The sequence below is a fragment of the Trichomycterus rosablanca genome, chromosome 26 (genome assembly GCF_030014385.1).
Source record: "Trichomycterus rosablanca isolate fTriRos1 chromosome 26, fTriRos1.hap1, whole genome shotgun sequence".
Lineage (NCBI taxonomy): Eukaryota > Metazoa > Chordata > Actinopteri > Siluriformes > Trichomycteridae > Trichomycterus > Trichomycterus rosablanca.
The window spans coordinates 6952213-6971626 of NC_086013.1; the positions used below are offsets into that span (position 1 = coordinate 6952213).

Here is a 19414-nt window from a genome sequence, read left to right on the forward strand (position 1 = left end):
TTTAAACCATTTGTCACAAGTCATACTGTCTATATTTTTGTTGACCAGTATTGTTACACAACATATTGATATTGGTTTTAATTGACTGACCTACAACCTCAATTCCAAAAGAGATGGGGAAAAGTAAAATGCAAATAAAAACATTTACAATTAACATTAAATATATATTGTTTAATAAAGGCTATTTCCTAATTAGATCCCTGCAGCACACTCCAAAAAAGTTGAGAGGGGCAGTGTAAGACAGGTGTTTGTGGAATAATCAAAGCACTTGTTTTGGAACTTTACATAGGTGAAAAGGTAACAGGTTATGCTATTATGACTGGGTATTAAAATTAGCTAATGACTTAGTTGTTTACTAGCATGATGTTGACTAGGCTGAGTCAAGGTTTTGCATCTTTGTTGTAAAAACAGATTGACTATTTGCTCATACAGTTTTTACCAAGATTTCTTGAAGTTTTGTAATGGAATTTAGAGATTTTGTGATCCTTATTAGAAATATTTAGAGAATGTAGAGAAATGTCTTCATGTAAAGATTATGACCAAACAATAATATTTAAAACTTGCAACATTTTATTCTTCAGATGGCACTGCATTTTAAGAAATTGCATATTGAATATAACCACATGGGCTTAAAATACTTGAGAAACTCTTTTTAGTAAACATAGCTTATTACTTTGTCTACAAAGGCAAGTTTAGATTTCACCAGACAAAGCAGAAGCCAAATATTTTCAACAATTAGAAATGCAGTTACTATACAGATTTACCATAGATGGACTGATGCATACTGTTACCAACTTAAAGTTTAAAAGCCAGGATCTGTCATGTTATGGGGGTGGGTTAATGCAAACAAATGGATGTGTAACAAGACTCGGGCAGATGTTGGACTCCAGGCAGTCCAGGAATGTCTCCTATTGAAAATGACTGGTGCATTGTGAAGCCATCAAATTTAAAAAGTGCAAATATACAGTATTATGGATGCAAATTTTCTTTTAACTGGCAATCGACTGTAATTAGTCAACACTGGTAACTGACTACGTTATTATGTTTTATATCAACAGGTCACATATGCCTTGTGTTAGACCTGAACACCTAACAATACAGGCGTTTAGGTCTAACAGAAGGGAAAATCATCTCTGTTTTTATTTCCATTTTCCCTCACTGTCTCAGCTTTTTTGGAATTTTTTTTTTTTTTTAATTATTCAAATGTTACTCTTGCACCATGTGACTACAAAAAATACAAGTATTAAGGTGTTTCAAAGCTGTTTAATCCAATATACACAGTAAATAATTTCAACATTCTTTGTTATATAAACCTATGAAATCTACATATTTTATAAATATTATCTATCTTATCATTCCTATTTTATATGTTCCCATACTGCGTTCACAATTGAACTAGAATATTGTAGAATAGAATTATGTAATTTATGTACAAATTGGTTATCTGTAACATTAAGTCTGTGCAAGAATCTCAAACTTTTATAAACAATTTCTAAATAAAAAAAACATTGTGCATGGGTTGTAAATACTTAAATGTTTATGAAGATTTTTTTATTTTAATTGTATGCTTTTTCTCAGCACATTTTTACAAAGGTTTTTATTCTTTGGGCTGATTACTCTAAAGTATTTATGGATGCATGCTAAATAGTCATGATCAAAATGTATCAAATTCTGAAAAAAGCAAATGACAGGAAGGAGTGAGTTAAAGCATTTTATTATTAGGCTGAAAAGTAACTACATAGTGAAACAATTTGTCTTGTTAGTCATTTTCCTTCTGCATACACACATTTACAAAACACATGGCAGCACCAACCAGTACCAGAGCTATGGAAATCTTTTACTCCTGTTACTGTTGCTAATTATCCTAAAATGAACTTTTATAAAACAGTGTACATTATGTCAAATGAATAGATAAGGCCAACAATTTAAAGGCATTTTAACAATTTACTAAAAACAGCAAGACACATTCCTTAAATAAAGTGAATTGATGCACTGGGGGAAAATATTTTTTGGAAGAACTTTTATTTTAAAGATATTACATGTATTATAAAAAGAGCATTAGATCATGTATTACCAGGGAGTAGTGCTGTTGGATGAATAAAGTAAAATTTAAAGGGTGTATTGCATATGCGTTCTGGTGCTCTGTAAGCCCTTGAGTGCAAGACCATAAATAGATGAGGGTAGGGGTAGAGCTCCACATTTTAGAACTGAAAGGTGTAGGGACAGGTATTTAAATAAATTTAATAAAATTTTCAATTGCATGGTACCCTTAGATACAGTACTTTTTAAATCAGGGATCCCACATTTAGTAGTTGTTTCCATTGGCAAGTGAACCATACTATACCCAATTACCCATGCAAAATTTCTCTGCAACTGGAATAATTTTATTTTGGCATTTTTGTAGTTAGATTTGCAAAAAAATATGCCTCTCTTTGATTGGTCTGTTTTAACCTAATAACGAGCTTTTGTAGAGCAACCTACAACCTAGTCTCTGTTGGATCCAGGTTTTTTTTTTTTTTTTTTTTTTACTTTTAACAAAACCAACTGTCTGCTGGATGCACTTTAATCAGTTAAGAGAGAACAGTTGGAGAGTGTGCCAGAGAGCATTCCTAAAGTTCTGTGGACTGACTAAGGACATCAAAAAAGCTGTTCCACAGATTGGCAATAGCACCATGCAAAGTCTGTTTAATTGTGTGTAAAATGTCTTACTTAATGTATTTGTTTGCCAAAACAAAACTTCAGTTTCTGGTATATATGTACTGTTACAATAAAACTGTATAGACTAAACGTGTATGAATGTTTATTTCTATTACTCATGACCAAAACTTTTGGATATATGTTCTAAACAGAAAATAAAGTTACAACTACAACTTAACCGATAAAATAGTTTTCACAGTCTTCATGCAGCACATTTACACATTATAAATGCTTTTACTGACTCATCCACATAGATGTTATATGTGTACTCATGGCCCAAGTTTACATGATGTATGTATGTATTCACAAAGCATTGTAATGTAAATACAAGTATTTACGGAAATAGAATGCTCACACAGCCTCACCTTCAGTAAAAAAAAATACAGTTTTCAACTGGAAAACGACAAGAGCATATTAGGGATAACATGGATCATTTTAAAATTGGATGCATACTGTTTTGTACTCTAAGATTCCATACAATGGAAAAGGAACATTGGTTTGAGAAAAATTTAATGACTAATAAAATGAATTTAATGAGGCTTATGTGATGTGTTAGATCATCATAGGCTTATTTTACAAATTAATGAGAGTTTTAACTGGGACAAATGTGGATGTCCAAAAAGCAAAATGATGGAAAAAAAATATTTAATTTTTAAATGAAACAGTTTTATAAAGCACAGCAGTATTAAACATGGCATCAGCAAAGAACAAATAGTGGTTAAAATGAAAGCTTACTGACAAAAATAACAGAGCCCTAACAGGATAGTTGCTAAATTCACCAAATGTATTGAAATTGAAACTGATGGTATTGGTGTCATTCATTAATACTTGAGATCCATACTCCACCTGAAAACAACAGCAGCAAAAACTGGTCTTTGGGAGCTTCAGTGATTTGGGTCTGGGTTTAAAAAGCTGTACATACTTTCTTGGGTGCCAACTCAGTAGTAATCCCAATGGAATCAGATCTGAAGTTTGATTTTAAGTGTCCACCAGAAGTATTTTTCTTTGTCTATGTGATCAACAACAACTTTAGTGCTTCTTTTTTAGGCATGTGATACACATCTCACAGTAACACCTATTTTTTTAGTAGTTTGAAGTTTTCTCCTGACTATGGCAAAGAGACCACTGTTCCAAGCCATCTAACTCCATACGAGCGCAAATAAATTACCAGCTGTATTCAATCTAAATAACTAACTACAATTAAGAGGCTGCCCATGCTGCAAAATAAACTAAAAACTTACTCCACCACCAAAATAAACAAAGTCAATATGTGTATTTTCAGCAACGAGCAGATTTTGTCATCACAGCTCAGACTTGCATATGGTAACGTAAAAGTCAACATGTAATTTTGTGTTAGAACTGTAATTGTGAAAATAAAGTAGAAACAAACATGCTTTGGTTAAAATTGGCCAATTTGTGAGTGCTAATTAATCAACTATCCCTAACATTAGCTATCATAACTAAGTTACCTGGAACGTTGTTAACCACACATTGCAGCGACCAACAAGTCACATGTGTATTCAACTAAAGTTAATCTCTTAACATTATATTTATTAGAAAACCCAAGTCTCAGTGATGCATGTGTAAAGTAGTAGAAAGGTAGTACCCTTCATTTATTGCATATTTGTACAGGATAGTGTGTGATTGTACTTGCTTATGATAAATATCAGCATTGGTTTTTACTTAAAGTGCAAGTATTTTATCTTTTACTACATACAGCTTTCATTCACAGTGAGTCATTATGAGCAAGAGGATGGGTTGCTGTTTTTTCAGCAGTCTCTGAAGAAAAAGAAAAGTAATTTGAGAGCAGCAGACAATAAGTATTAGTCAGAAAAGTAGTATGTACAAAACATGTTTCTTGATATGATAATTGGCAGTCAAATCAGTTAGGGTCAATTTTACATTCGTGAACATCATGGTAAGAAATATTAGTTATTTACTGATGATATTTGTTTCATGTTCACCCCTGTGCATTTGGGAGGAGAGCAGAACAGAGCAGTTGGTCCTGCTGCCCATCCAAATATTTGTACATTAATAAAAACAACAATTTCCTGAATTTTGGTCACAATAGCTGCACTTGGCTTCATATAACAACACAGATTTCTGTTTATATAATTATGGTTATGGATGTACTTTATTAAATGTAAGTTCATCTAATGTGTTATTGTTTTTGTTTTTTTAAGTTTTAGAATTGCAGAAAGCCAATACTCCCCCCTTCCCCAGAGTTTGTCCTCTCCAATGTTCAATTCATGGCTTCAGCCTTGCATCAATTCTCACCTGATCATCCAATTATGGCAAAATAAAACATACTTTAAAAGTTTAAAAAACTTAAAAAAACAAATATCTCTAATTTACAAAGTATACATACTTTTTATAGAAGACACTTTGGCAGCAGTTACAGTTGCAATATGTCTGCAGGCTTTGCATACCTGGATTTTAGCAGTTAGTCCATTTCTTATGACAAATCCTTTCAAGGTCTTTCAGTTTGGATATGTGAACTCCCACCTTCTGATCTCTTCACAGATGGTGTGTAAATCTGGGTTTTGTCCAAGCGATAAGCATTGCCTATTTTAAAAAGACAGTGCTTACTATTGTGTGCAATCTGTTTAATTTTAAATAAATCAGACCAGGTAATATTTTTCCTCGTGTTCCTCATGATGGACTGGCATATGCCTTTTACTCTGGATGACATAATTCTCTATGATTAAGTGTAGTTTGATGAGTAAAAATGGCAAGCCAGCACTTGCATGGAAAGTACAGGTGTACTCAGTTTACATGATGTCGACAGCCCCCACTATTTGTGGTCACTGCCACCTGCAGAATCTGCTCTGTCAGCCTAGCAATGAGGAGGCAGCTTTAGTGTTCAGCTTTTGAGTTTGCATGTCTGCCCCACAACAAAACCAAACCAAATCAAGAACTGTCATTCATCTATAGTTGATACAACCACATGGGCTAGGGATTACTTTGGCAATCCTTTGGCAAGCACTATGATCTGGCGTCACATTCACAAATGCCACTTAAAACTTTATTGTGCAAAAAAGAAGCCTTATGTAAATTGTGTCTGGAGGTGGCGTCAAGTTTCCTTGTTTCAAAGGCATTTGAGATGAACAATCACACAGTGGAAACATGTATTGTACTACCTTCAAGACATCTTTTTCAGGGATGTACATGCTTTTTTCAACAAGACAATGCAAGTCCACACACATTACAAAGGCATTGCTGCAGAGTAAGAAGGTACAGGTACTGGACTGTGAATGTTTGAAGAATTTTAAAACAAAAAATGCAAAAATAACAACCCTGTACTGTTGCACACCTTAAGACACGTTTGCAGAAAGAATGGGACAAATCACACCTGAAATACTTTATCGCTTGGTATCCTCTGACCAAAACGTCTTTTGCTGTAAGAAGAAATGGCAACATTGCAAAGTAAAACTTTTTTTCAAATGTGTTACAGGCCTGAAATGCAGAAAAGCTGACCAGACAAAACATTAAATATCTTGGGGTCATACTGTTCGCAATGAAATAAAAGTCAATCTTTCCATACTGTCATAACCTTTTCTGATTTAGGGTTGTGTATATCTAGAGTTTAGTAGAAGTCCATAAGAGTTCTATGTACATTTTCTAATGTTTAGCTGTTTATGGTTGTAACTGCATGTAGGAAGAAGCTTCTCTGTTTGTCTGGCTGTCTTGATCCTTATTTGGCTAAAAATGCCAGCCTGAGGGAAGGCACTGGAACAAGCAATGCATAAGGTGTGATCCTCTCTTTTGATGATGGAGCTGATGTTGCAGTCCCACTTGAGAGCCCTGGTAATTGTAGGACCCAGGAACTTGAAGGACTGCACAGCTGAGAGATGTCAGGGTTTTCACATTTCACATTTTGCCTTTGAAACAATATTTAAGTAATGAGAAAAAAAACTTATATGAAAAGAATTGTAAAAAAATGAACAACTTTGTTGTGCAATTTTGTTGTGACCAGCAATGCACTGCTATCTTTAAGTGTAACCTAAAACATGCTAGTCCTTTTACCACCTAAAGTATTTTTCAGCCTATCCAGTAAAATATTATGATCTACAGTATCAAACTGCACTAAGAGCTAGAACTAGAAAAGAGACATGCATACTAGGTAATGATGACCCATAGCTATACACTTTGGCTATCTCAAATTATTAATTAAAAGGTAACAAAGTACATAATTCTTTCATATTTATTGTACTGACATGGAAAAACATTCTTCAGCTGTGTGGAAAAAAAGGAAACAATATCAACAGTAAGGTATACTAATTAAATACAATAGGCAAGTACAACAAACTGAGTGGGTCTCAAGAATCACTCAAGAGCTGGTTCACAAGTGCATTTTTATACCATCCTCTGTATGAGGGGTACCCAATGTTAATTATCTGACCCTTATTTGCTCCTCTTAAATTGTCAGCACAACATATTTTTTACCTTTATTAGTCACAATTGTTTTTCTTCTCCCCTAAATTTTGCTTGTTTTTATATCAATAAGGACACTTACTTGAATTATCTGACCTTTACTCAGTTCATTTCATCTGAGACAAAAAAACTTACTAGTTACTAACATACTTAGTTATGACTTACAGACATACTTACAAACTTACTAACACATTTTATCTGTTCCCCATATTATTTCATCTTGCTCTTAGCTGACCTTATACATGTCATACACACATCATGTGGTTATTATTTGTTTAACTTATTGTTTATTCTTTTACCACAGTATCCCAAGTGTATGTCAGAAGTTCAAACCTACTTTTACAAGCCCACCTACTCTAACAGTTCTGTTCATTCTAACTTTTCATGCGTTTTTTTCTATTTCCGTTTTTTTTTTTTTAACCACAACACATGTGGCGGTATGAATATCTTAAAATAGTTCACAACCCGTCAAAATAAACATCGAATTAGAAGATTGTGACTCCAAAGAAGAAGATATTAGCCAATAGAGCGATAAAACGTCAGAGCGTACGCAATCGCGGAAATCACCACAATGTGTTTAGCTACTGTTAGCTATGGCGTTTAACTGTATAACATTTTTGCAGCTATAATAAAATGAGCTACTTTACTTTAGCTATGTTAACCGATGATCTTACTCAACCTGAATATTAAAAAAAAAAAAAAAAAACGACGGAGGTATACATAAAGGTAATGTTGGTTAATTTACGACCTCTTAGCGCACACAAGCAACAGTGCTCACATCTGTATTTGTCTAGCATTGTGAGAAGCTAGCCACTGTCTTGTGTTGGTGAGGTTAAGCTTGTTTAATGGGTGAGTTAGCAAATTTATTATGATTATGATTATTCTGTTAATTGTGATGTTATTCTAGGTGTGTTTATGTTGCTTAAGAAAGTTATATTAATGACAAAGCGTCTATTTTAACATGTTCTCTCTTTTTTCGTATGTTATTAAAGGAGCAGTCAGATTTTTGAATTTTGGTCCATACTGTTTCAAAGTTGTTAATTATAAAAAACGTATATAAATAAAATATGGTGTATGGTATGTACGTATGTATGTACGTATGTATGTATGTAACTTTAAATGTAAGAAAGCAATTGTGTTGGCGTGTGGCTTTGAAGTAAAATATATTAAGTATGGGTAACAACCATAGATTTTAAAAAGACTAAGTATATTTCTAAGGTTTTTAAGTAAAAAAACAAAAACTTAAATCCTTTAGAGATTCTGTGACATGACGTTAACATGCAGTTAATGGCAGACAACAACATAACCTACAGCAGAAAATAGTGGTCTCAAGTTCAAGTAAATTCGGTTAGTTAATGGAACAATTACTTACTTACTTAAGTAACTGAAAATGTACATACCTGTTTCTTCCTGGAAAACTGTTTGTTGCTTAACACTGAAATACACTGGTAAGGAAGATGTTATTCACAAACATGGATGTTATTAATGAAAACTTTTATATTTTAAACTAACAATGGCTATCTTGTGTTACAACATAGTCATTGGTTGATGTGCATGAAATTGTTTACCTGTTTCTGGAAAGAGGTTGGCAGCCTAGTAACTAGATACTGACCTTGAGTGATGGCAACCTTAATGATTACTGCTTTTGTTGTGCTTCTTTGTTCATTTATCAAATTCATATCAACTCGACGGATATTGTCTTTTAATAATTTTAAATATGTTGTGAAATGTCTTAAATGTCTTCATGTCGTTGGGAAAAAAATTAACAGTGCAGATTATTAGCATGGTATGAGCACTGAGCAAAGAATAAAATAATAACTCAAAAACTAATGTCACATTTTTAACAGAAAGCACAAATACCCACTACAGAGGAAAGAAAACAAATCTAAAAATAAGAGGACTTTACTGGTGAGGAAACATCAAACATTCAAGTGCCAAAACCTCACAAAAAAGTGGAATGTGACAGGAAAGGACCTGGAAGTTTTACAAAGCAGTTGGAAGTACCACTTAAAATGGCGTTTCTTGACAACCCTACTATCATACTGGCCCACATTCGGCAGTCCCATGTCACAAGTGATGACTCTGGAATGTGTGAGAATGTACTGATTGATCATGATGTGGACTTGGAGAAATGCCATGTTACCAAGTCTGCTGGGTGTGGTCTAGTGGGTGATTTGTTAGTGGATGGCAGTGTTGGAGAAGTACAGACCTGTGACCTCTCTCAATCTGTGGACATCACTTCCAGTTGGGACTTTGACATTCGGCGCCGCTCCAACACTGGTAAGTGACTTTATGACTCTTGAAGATAGTTTCAGTGCAGCTCAGCTGTTATGTTACGTTTAATCTTAGTGATCTCCATGTAATTAAACATATATTTAACAGGTATTACAGTTTTGTAGATTTAAAAGTATAAATATGTGTATTTACATGCACACAAGCATTTCATTTATCAAGTACTTACTGTATTATGATCTTTTTTTTTTTGCAAGCAGGAATACACACTTGATAGGGCTGTGCTAACTTTGTGCTGTGTATGACTTAACCTATAGACTGTGAAAATTATTTTGTTTACTTGTTAGGAGGCCATGACTGCTGTTTTATAATTGAGATGTACCGGTTAGTTACTGTTTGGTATACATTTCTTGATTTTGGTTTAATATTTTGTTGACTAAACATAGTTATAATAATTGATATGGTGCATGCTTACAAAGTTGTAGTTTTAGGTTTCTAGTGTGCTATTGTGGTGGAAATTAACATGTTTTTGCACTCACAAGTCCAGGTAGTTACTCTTATTAATGCCTACAAAATCACACAAGCAAATAAATTATTAAACATTTAATTATTTTTAATAATTTCTTTATTAAGAAAAAACAAAGGCGATGGTGTCAAGGTTGCTGGTTTTACACAGATATCTCCCCAGAACACTTTTAATAACAATAATAATAGTGAATTTGAAACAACCAAGCGTCCAACAGGGTTCTTAAGTGACAAAGTGGTCTGTTATGCTAGACCATTTTTATGTGGAAATGGGAAAATAAAGATCACACTTAAACAATGAATTGCTGTAGAACAGTATCACCATAGTTAGATAATTTTGGGAATATGGCTTTTGGGTCAATAAGTATTTCTGAGTAAAACTAAAGGAATACTTGGATTATTACAATTATTAGATTAGATTATTACAATGCATCCAATCCTTAAAATTAGAATCACATTAGACTAGGTGGTGGCTAAATAAAGACAGCAAAAAATAGCCACAAATTCCATGTTAAATAGCTTGGAAAACTCCAGAAAGTATTTGAGGCATATGTCTTTGCTTGAAATCATGGGAAAATCAAGAGGAATCAGCCAAGAAATCAGAAAAAGAATTGTATAGCTCCTCAAGTCTGGTAAATCACTGGTAGCAGTTTTTAAACACCTAAAGGTACTGTATTCAACTGGTTAAATGATTTGCAAGTTTAAACACAATGGCAGCTATCATACTGTTGTGGAAGGAGTTGCATTCTTTCTCCTATAATTGGATGTATTTTTTTTAGGGCTGTCAAACGATAAAATTTTTTAATCGCGATTAATCTCAGAATTTCATATAGTTAATCGCGATTAATTGCATTTTTTTTTTAAAAAGGAGGTGGTTTTATTGTTATGGCTGTTCGGTGTACATACACTAACATACACAAAAACTCATTCGCAATTAACAGTCTTCCACAAAGTTTGAATCAGTTCATCTGGACACAAGTTTGTTGTAGAGATACGTATCTCTACAACAAACTTGTGTCCAGATGAACTGATTCAAACGTATCTCTACAACAAACTTGTGTCCAGATGAACTGATTCAAACTTTGTGGATTTGTGTACCTGGATTATTGAGCATGCATCAACAGGTAACACAGTCTTGTTCCCTGGGTTCTGACAACTCATACTAGTGACTATATTACTTGCATCTTTGCACAATATTGCATTGTTTTTGCACCTTATTCTCACCTTATTCTCAACTTATTCTACCTGCTGCTATATAAACCCTACGCTGCTAACTGGATATCAGAATACGTTTTTATTAGGGCTGTCGAAGTTAACGCGATAATAATAACGCGTTCCAGTGTTGCCAGATAGCATTTAAATAACACTTCTGTTTAAAAAAAAAATATTCCGTTTTAAGAAGCACCAGCATTGTAGAAGGCTATTAAAAGTAAAGTCAATTTTCAATGCTGATTTGGCTTAATAGTGTTGGTCAGTCTGTATCATATTTTTGAAATGATAAAGTATTGCAAAGGAATATCTTTGTAATTCTTCCTCATAATGTTAAGGTTGCTATATTTTGGTTTTTCACTTGTCATGGAAAATTAAGAGAGAAAAAAGCTTATTATTATCATGCGTGTGATATATCATTTACGTGATCTGCGTATCACGTTACCACTGTGTGTTGTACGTCACTGAGCTGATATGTGTATCAGGTGACCAGCGGGTAACGGCGTGTTATGTTTAAGTGTGATGCTCAAAGTTGTGGATTAAGCAATAAAGACAACACGTTCTCCACATAACTAGTGTCATTTGTATTTCGTGGTTAAGTACAAAACATAACAATGCGGGTCTTCGTGATGTAATTCTACATGGCACTCACTGCCTGTATAAGTAAATTTTTCCTGTATAGAATTTGCGTTAACGGCACTATTTTTTTTAATCGCGTAAAATTGAGATCGCGTTAATGCGTTATTATCACGTTAACTTCGACAGCCCTAATTTTTTTTTATTATTTTACTTTTAATCTAGAGTAGTTTTTGTCAGTATTTCAGTGAAATAGCAAACTGATTAGCAAATACTGTAAGTGTTGGTTTTCCCATTTATGGTTAAACATTCTACTGATTAGTATTTTCCAACAAGTTCATCCAACAAGTCTGTTTATTGATTCTTTAGTTAATCTTTAACATCTCTTATTTGAAACAATGTATAAACATTAAACTATTTTAATAATGTTGTATATTGTATAATTATGAATATCTCCTATGTTTTAAAGCTCAAAGGCTGGAAAGGTTAAGGAAGGAACGACAGAACCAGATAAAATGTAAAAACGTTCAGTGGAAGGAGAGGACATCTTTTCAAACAGGTAAATTTTTTATCTTGTGTGTGGGGTCATTTGTTTTATTTGAATACATTACTGTTTTCTCTCTTTTTATATTACTCTCTAACTTTATATATTACTAAGTATTTTACTTTTAAACCTAAATCTCTGCAGCAGAAGACTTGAGCTCTCTTTTTGAAAAGAAAGACTTTAAGGACAGGACTCGAGGCACAGCTACCAAATCCACCCTCAGTCTGCGCCTAGAACAATGTCCCCAACAGCTCAACAACCCCTTTAATGAGTACTCAAAATTTGATGGCAAGGTATGACATAACACTTTTAATATATTAAAGCTTGTACTTGGCAGAGGGCTTTTAAATACTAACTTAACTATCAATATAACCATGCATATAAAGTTATATCCAGAATCAAAGACTAATACTTTTCAATTCAAAAATTCATAATATATGCTATAACTGCACATCTATAAATCTTGTCAATCTAATGGCAGACAAAGGCAGAGATGCCTAGCATTGTGTGTAGTCTCAAATCTGTGATGCATCTCTGGTTCTTCAGAGAATTTCCAGCACTCCCCTCTGTGTAAAATTAGGCCTCGGTTGTGGCTAGTAACAGCTAGCATAGTCACTCACACCAAATTGGGGGTGGCCTGGTGGCTCAGTGGGTAGCACTGTCACCTCACAGCAAGAAGGTCCTGGGTTCGATTCTTGGGTGGAGTGGTCCGGGTACTTTTCTGTGTGGAGTTTGTATGTTCTCCTCATGTCTGCGTGGGTTTTCTCCCACAGTCCAAAGACATGCTTGTGAGGTGAATTATAAATACAAAATTGTCTGTGACTGTGTTTGACAATGAAACTTGAACTGATGAGTCTTGTGTAACCAGTAACTACCTGTCCTGTCATGAATGTGGTGTGGAAAACATGATGTTAAAATCCTAATAAAGTAAATTAAAATAAATAACTTGCACTAAATTATTTTAGGATAAAACTTGGTTGGGAATACATTCAGATTTCAACTAAAGCTACTAGTACAGTCTTTGAAAATCCTTTTGTTGGCACCCCTAGAAATTTGTGGGAGATAACAAAGATTGTCCTATTTATTTTTTATTTTATATTTTAGAGGTTCACATAAGTGATTAGGAACATGTTAATGATCAGCCATGGCATTAATCAAATGCCACCTACATAACAAGATATTGTTTGGCAGGGTTGCCAGCAAATAAAGCCTTTGCTGTCCAGGACCAACAAAGTCTCGTTATTGGAAAAAAGACAATTATAAAATATGTTGTAACACGAGGTCCCTGTAACAGGATAGTAATGATCACAGAGATATTTCATGTTTTGTCTTGTCAACTTCATTTCATTTATTTATTAAACCTCCATTCCTGCATTTCAGGAAGCGATTTAGTGTTTCAGGTTCTATTTTGTCCCATTGTTTCTGCAAATATGTCTTAAGATGTGCAACACTATGGTGTTGTCATTGTCGCATTTTTTGTATTAAAATTCTCCACACATTCTCTATTGGGGACAGGTCAGGACTGCAAGCAGGCCAGTCCAGTACCCGTACCCTTTTCTTCCTCAGCCATGCCTTTGTAATGTGTGCAGCACGTGGTTTTGCATAAAAACTTGGGTGTCCCAGTTTTGCATTGACGTCCCTGGAAAAGATGACGTCTTGGAGGCAGCATATGTTGCTCTAAAATCTCAATGTACTTTTCTGCATTAATGCTGCCATCACAAAAGTGTAAATGACCTTTGCCAAGGGCACTGACACAGCCCCATACCATGACCCTGGCTTTTGGACTTGTTGCTGATAACAGTCTGGATGGTCTTTTTCGTCTTTGGTTCGGAGTTTTTTTTCCCAAAAAAGACTTGAAATGCTGATTCATCTATTTCATCCCTAACCCAATACACATTTCCACTGTGTGATGGTCCATCATAGATGCCTCCGAGCCCAGAGAATTTGATGCCGCTTCTGGACAGGGTTAACATAAGGCTTCTTTTTTGCACAGTAAAGCTTTAGGTGGCATTTGTTCATGTAATTCTGTATTGTAGTGCTTGACAAAGATTTGTCAAAGTAATCCCTTGCCCATGTGGTTATATCAGCTATTGTTGAGTGGTGGTTCTTGATGCAGTGCCGTGTGAGGGATCGAAGATCACAGGCGTTCAGCTTAAGCTTGCGCCCTTGGCCTTTACGCACTGAAATTCCTCCCGATTCCTTGAATCGTTTAATGATATTATGCACTTTAGAGGGGGAAATATGCAAATCCCTTCCAATCTTTCTTTGAGCTACATTGTTTTTAAACATTTCAATAATTTTCCCATTCATTTGATGACACTGGAGATCCTCTGATCATCTTTGCTCATCAAAGACTCAGCCTTTCCTGGATTCTGCTTTTGTACCAAACCATGATTACAATCACCTGTTGACATCACCTGTTTGGAATCACATTATTTTTAGTTGAAATGGAATTTTAGCTTGAAATGGAGTTATATTAAATGAATGGAGGTATATTGACAAATGAAATGAAGTTGAGCAGACAAAACATGAAATATCTTGTGTTCAGACTGTGTGCAATCAAATGAAAGTCAAAGTAAATGTAAGTAAACAAATTATTGTATAGGTCAAATGTCAGCCTGTCCCACTGTTTAATAAACAGCGAAGAAGGAGTCAGAGAATTGACTTTTCTCCTACAGAGATTCGTTTGCCCGCCTATCCACAGCTTAAGAGACAAAGCACTAACCACTGTCAGCAAATTAGCTACTTGGTCCACCAGTTAACTGACATGCAGTTGAAGCTTCAGTGCTTCCCTTCTTAATGGGCAACAAAAAAGGAAACCAAGAGAGAATTGTGAAGGGGTCTACTACAAGTTAGCAATAGCTGTCAAGGTAACATAGAAAGTTCTGTTCTTAATTTAAAAAAGCAAGGGAGTAAGCACACCGGTCAACTACTTTACCAACTGAGTGTCGACAATGATTCAACCCAGCACTGATCTTTGGGCTTTCCTTAAGTAGCCCCAGAATCAGGTGTGGTTTATTAGCGCTAAAGCCCCTGGTATTTGTCTGGGTGTGATGTGCGCTTTCAGCAGCATGACTGAGCGGAAAGCAATCTAAAAGCAGGGAATTACTTTTCACAGCACTGTAGATTTAAGTTTTAACTGATACAAAAATAAAATGATTTGTTCTATTAAGTTTTTATTTTAATACAAGTTTATTTTTAGTGTAACTATATTGAACTGTATGTGTTGTTCTTTACAGGGTCACGTAGGTACAACAAAAACCAAAAAAATTGATGTCTACCTATCAATACAGTTTTCTCAGGAGAAGTTACAGCCAATGATGGTGGTAACAATGGCCAATGCACGAGTTCATGATCTCATTGGCCTAATCTGCTGGCAATACACCAGCGAGGGGCGTGAGCCAAAACTGAAGTAAGTATAAAAATTAAGAGTAATGTATTAAATAAATCTTCAAATCAGGTAATTGTCATTTGACCACTTGTGGTCAAACGTTTAAAACGTGCACATGAGGTGCACAACTACAATTTTGTACACAAGCATTTTGACAGTTCAGAACAGCTGGAATTATTTATAAACATGTCATCAATTTCCACTGTTATGTAGGTGACAGTTGAATATACCAGCCAAACCAAACCTCATCAAAACAATCAGTGTGATTTGATTATTGTGTACACAATGTAAAAGACTGGATGTCGTGTAACTTTTTTCTTTTTAATTAGGATAAAACAGAGGTATTACTTGTTGGATCTAAGGCTGTGATGGACAAGTTGTCTTACCTATTGCTAAACCTTAATGCATTCTCTGTGACTCCCAGCTAAAAAACTTGGGTGTCCCAGTAGATTCAGACCTCTCACTTGATGCAAACATTCTTTCATCTGTGTAATATATCTAAAAATCTTTAACGCTAAGGTTAGACTATTGCAATGCTCTTCTTACTGGATGTTTTGGTAGATCCATAAACAAGCTCCAATTTGTTTCAAAATGCTAAAAGGTTCGAGAGCTACACCTACAACTACACCTAGAAAGTTTGATCAAATTAGTTCTATAATTTCTGCACTGGCTGCCAATGAAATTCTGCATTAATTACAAAACACTATAAACCTATAAAACACTACAATCACTGAGCACTACAACCTAGCATGTTTATTTCGTTCTCAACTGGCAGGGTTACTTACATTTCCTTGAATTAAACAGGGAGAACAGCATTTTTTTACATAGTCCCACAACTGAATCCTGAACAGAGGTGAGAAGATTATTCCAGTCTCACTTGTCAAGTCCAGATTGAATACTTAATTACTTAGGCTTTTGATTAGTCTTTACAAACCAGACTCCACACCAACTATAGACAGGAATGTTGGGTTGCTGTCATTCAGCCCCTCTCGTGTGATCACTCAGGTTAGTTGACGATGGGGGAGGTAGGCACTGATGCCTTATGAAAGCCCTCATGGCTGTGTTACCTTTTAGTTATGCTGTAATAATTAGGTGTGCCAGAGTCTCATGCACAAATGATCAACATTAGAATTGTTAAAAATATGTAATTTTTTGTTAACCAAACTGACCTAACTATAAAAGGTTGTTATTGCAAAGAAAATATCTTAGTATTCTAAAATTCCTTGCCTCCGCTGTACAGGAGCAGTCACAAGAGCTTCTACCAGCTGTTAATTACAACAGTCCATGTACTGTTTTTAGTTTGGACAGTTTTTTCACTTGTATGTATAAAGAATACAATGAGTACAAAATTAAAAGCCCTTTCTAGTTTTCTGTTTTTTTGTTTTTTTCTTGTTTCTTGTGCATAAGTAGAATAGTGATTGGTCATGGCAGTCTAGGTTGCATGTTTAACCAGGATGATAATGGCTACCAGTTTGAAACTGTATAAGAAGGTTAATGATTTTGGTTCTGGAAGCAAATCAAATGTACGCTGTACATTAGCAGCGTAAAATTGGCAATGCCGATAAGGCACCTTATCGGCATTGCCAATTTTACGCTGCTAATGTACATGTCACTACCTCATGAACCATTGTACCATCTATTCACCATCATGTACTAACACTTGTCTTTAGTCCTGTCTTCGAATTACTTGTTTATATTAGGGATAATTAGGAATATCTTTTGTAGTTATTTATTATAGGATTTTTTGTATTTATTGTTGTATTTTACACTGTTTTGTATTGTCTTGCACTTTTTGTACCGTGTTACACCGTGATCCTAGAGGAACGCTGTTTCGTTTCAATATGTACTTGTATGTAGCTGAAATGACAATAAAACCTCTCTGACTCTGACTGAAATGAGTTTGGCTTTGTCATTTCAGCTATATACAAGGACATATTGGAACGAAACAATGTTTTTTTCAAGGACCAGAGTGCAACACAGAACAAAAGTGCAAAACAACACAATATACACAGTGCAGATAAAAACAGTACAATAAATATGAAGACCTACAAAAAAAATGGGACATTTCTAATCTAGAAGTAATTTAGGGGGATGGGACCAAAAACAAGTGTATGGTTGGCCGGTACATGGTACTGAGTAAATGATAAGTAAAAAAAAACAACATATTCTAATATACATTTAACAGTGTAAGGTATTTGTAGCAGCAGAGATATTAAGAATAATGTGCAAAAACTGATGTTCAAGATGTTAAACAAAGTAATACCTAATAATCTCACCAGTGATTTTAAGTAATTTCTTCATTCTTGTTTTCTTTGTTCTTGCCTTTACAGTGAGAATGTCAATACATATTGCCTCCACATAGCAGAGGATGATGGAGAGGTTGACACAGACTTTCCCCCTCTTGATTCCAATGAGCCCATCCATAAGTTTGGCTTCAGTACTCTTGCTCTGGTGGAAAAGTATGCATCTGCAGGACTGGGGCCCAAACAATCACTTTTTGTCAGAATGTGAGTTGTTTTCATGCTTTTTTGCACCTTGTTTGGTATAAACAGTTATGTTATAGGGAACACATTTTATACTTTTAACAGAGCGAGCAGAAATTTGGCGTTCCAGAAATAATGATCATTAAAAGTCTGGCATTTTTTTTTTTCCTTAATTCTTTTTTGTTTTAATTTTCTTTATTTTTTTCTTTCTACTTATTCCCCACTTTATCATTTCCCACATTTTTTCTTTGCCTTTTCTTTCTCATTGGTTTTAACCTCTTACAGCCTTCCTCCTCATTTTTGTTTCACGTTGTTCTTCTCCAATATTTTTCTTTTATCAACTTTTATCGTTCTTACTTCCTTCCTTATTTTTATCTTGTCTATTTCACCATTTTCTGTTTCTATTTCCCCCAACCAAGGGGATAAACAATATAGGGGGAAATGTATAAAAAAAGAATATGTGGCCTTTTGTGGGCTAGAGCATCTATAACCACTGGTGCACTTTGGTTCCATAGACAGCCATCAGATCTACCGATGTCCTTCCAAATCTGTTCCATCACCTTCGCACTGAGTATCTATTACCCATAAAGGGAATTGCCCCTTGATAGCATGTCTGCCCCTCGATTCAACACTCTCAAAACTTGTGTGGCTTTCTGGGTAAGGAAGTGGTCACTGTTCCATACGAGCAGCTTGCATGTTCTTGTGTGCAAGGGACAGAGTTGAAGCCCTTTCTTCTGATTGATGTAGGCTACCACCATGATTGTGTCTATTCCCAACTGGACAAGCTGGTTCTTTGAATGTGGGTGGAAATGCCTTAGTGTTAGATGAATTGCTTGCGTTTCAAGGCAGTTCATTTGTATTTGGCTCTTCTGTTTGACATTTACTGTTCTGCAGTTGTAGTGATGCATCTGTTGTTACCACATTCTGGGTAACAAGAAAAGGGCATTTCCTCTGTCACAGCTGTCTGTGTCCCTTTTCTCCGTTGTGAGTGACACAGCAGGTCCAACGGGATAACCTGTATGGCTGAAGCCATCAGTCTCGAGAGACAGGTGAAATAGGATTACACTGCCCATCTAAAATGTCCTTTTCCTCACACATTCTGTCAATAGGCCAGGGCTTAGAGACACCAAGTTTAGTGACAAACACAGCTAAGAAACAGCCATGTTGAAATCAACATGCTTTTTTGGTGTTTAATTTAAAACCCCTTTTTTTTTTACCAATGCTTTATAATCTTGGATGTATGCACTGACACTGTGTAATGTGACGTGCATTTTCTGTAAGGCGGGTATATACACATAAAATACGCATCTTTTAGGTTGATAG

At 35.0% G+C, this 19414-nt stretch overlaps 1 protein-coding gene across 1 annotated transcript in view; it reads left to right on the forward strand.

Annotated features, from left to right (window-relative positions):
* Positions 1 to 7792: 7792 nt before the first annotated feature.
* Positions 7793 to 19414, forward strand: part of mapkap1 (MAPK associated protein 1) — a 38935-nt gene continuing 27313 nt past the window's right edge. Inside the window, exons 1-6 of the mRNA XM_062988934.1 lie at positions 7793 to 7980; positions 8979 to 9411; positions 12143 to 12232; positions 12362 to 12510; positions 15457 to 15629; positions 17939 to 18115. Of these exons, the coding sequence (XP_062845004.1) occupies positions 9144 to 9411; positions 12143 to 12232; positions 12362 to 12510; positions 15457 to 15629; positions 17939 to 18115 (857 nt within the window). The 5' untranslated portion in view covers positions 7793 to 7980; positions 8979 to 9143. The remainder of the gene's footprint in view (positions 7981 to 8978; positions 9412 to 12142; positions 12233 to 12361; positions 12511 to 15456; positions 15630 to 17938; positions 18116 to 19414) is intronic.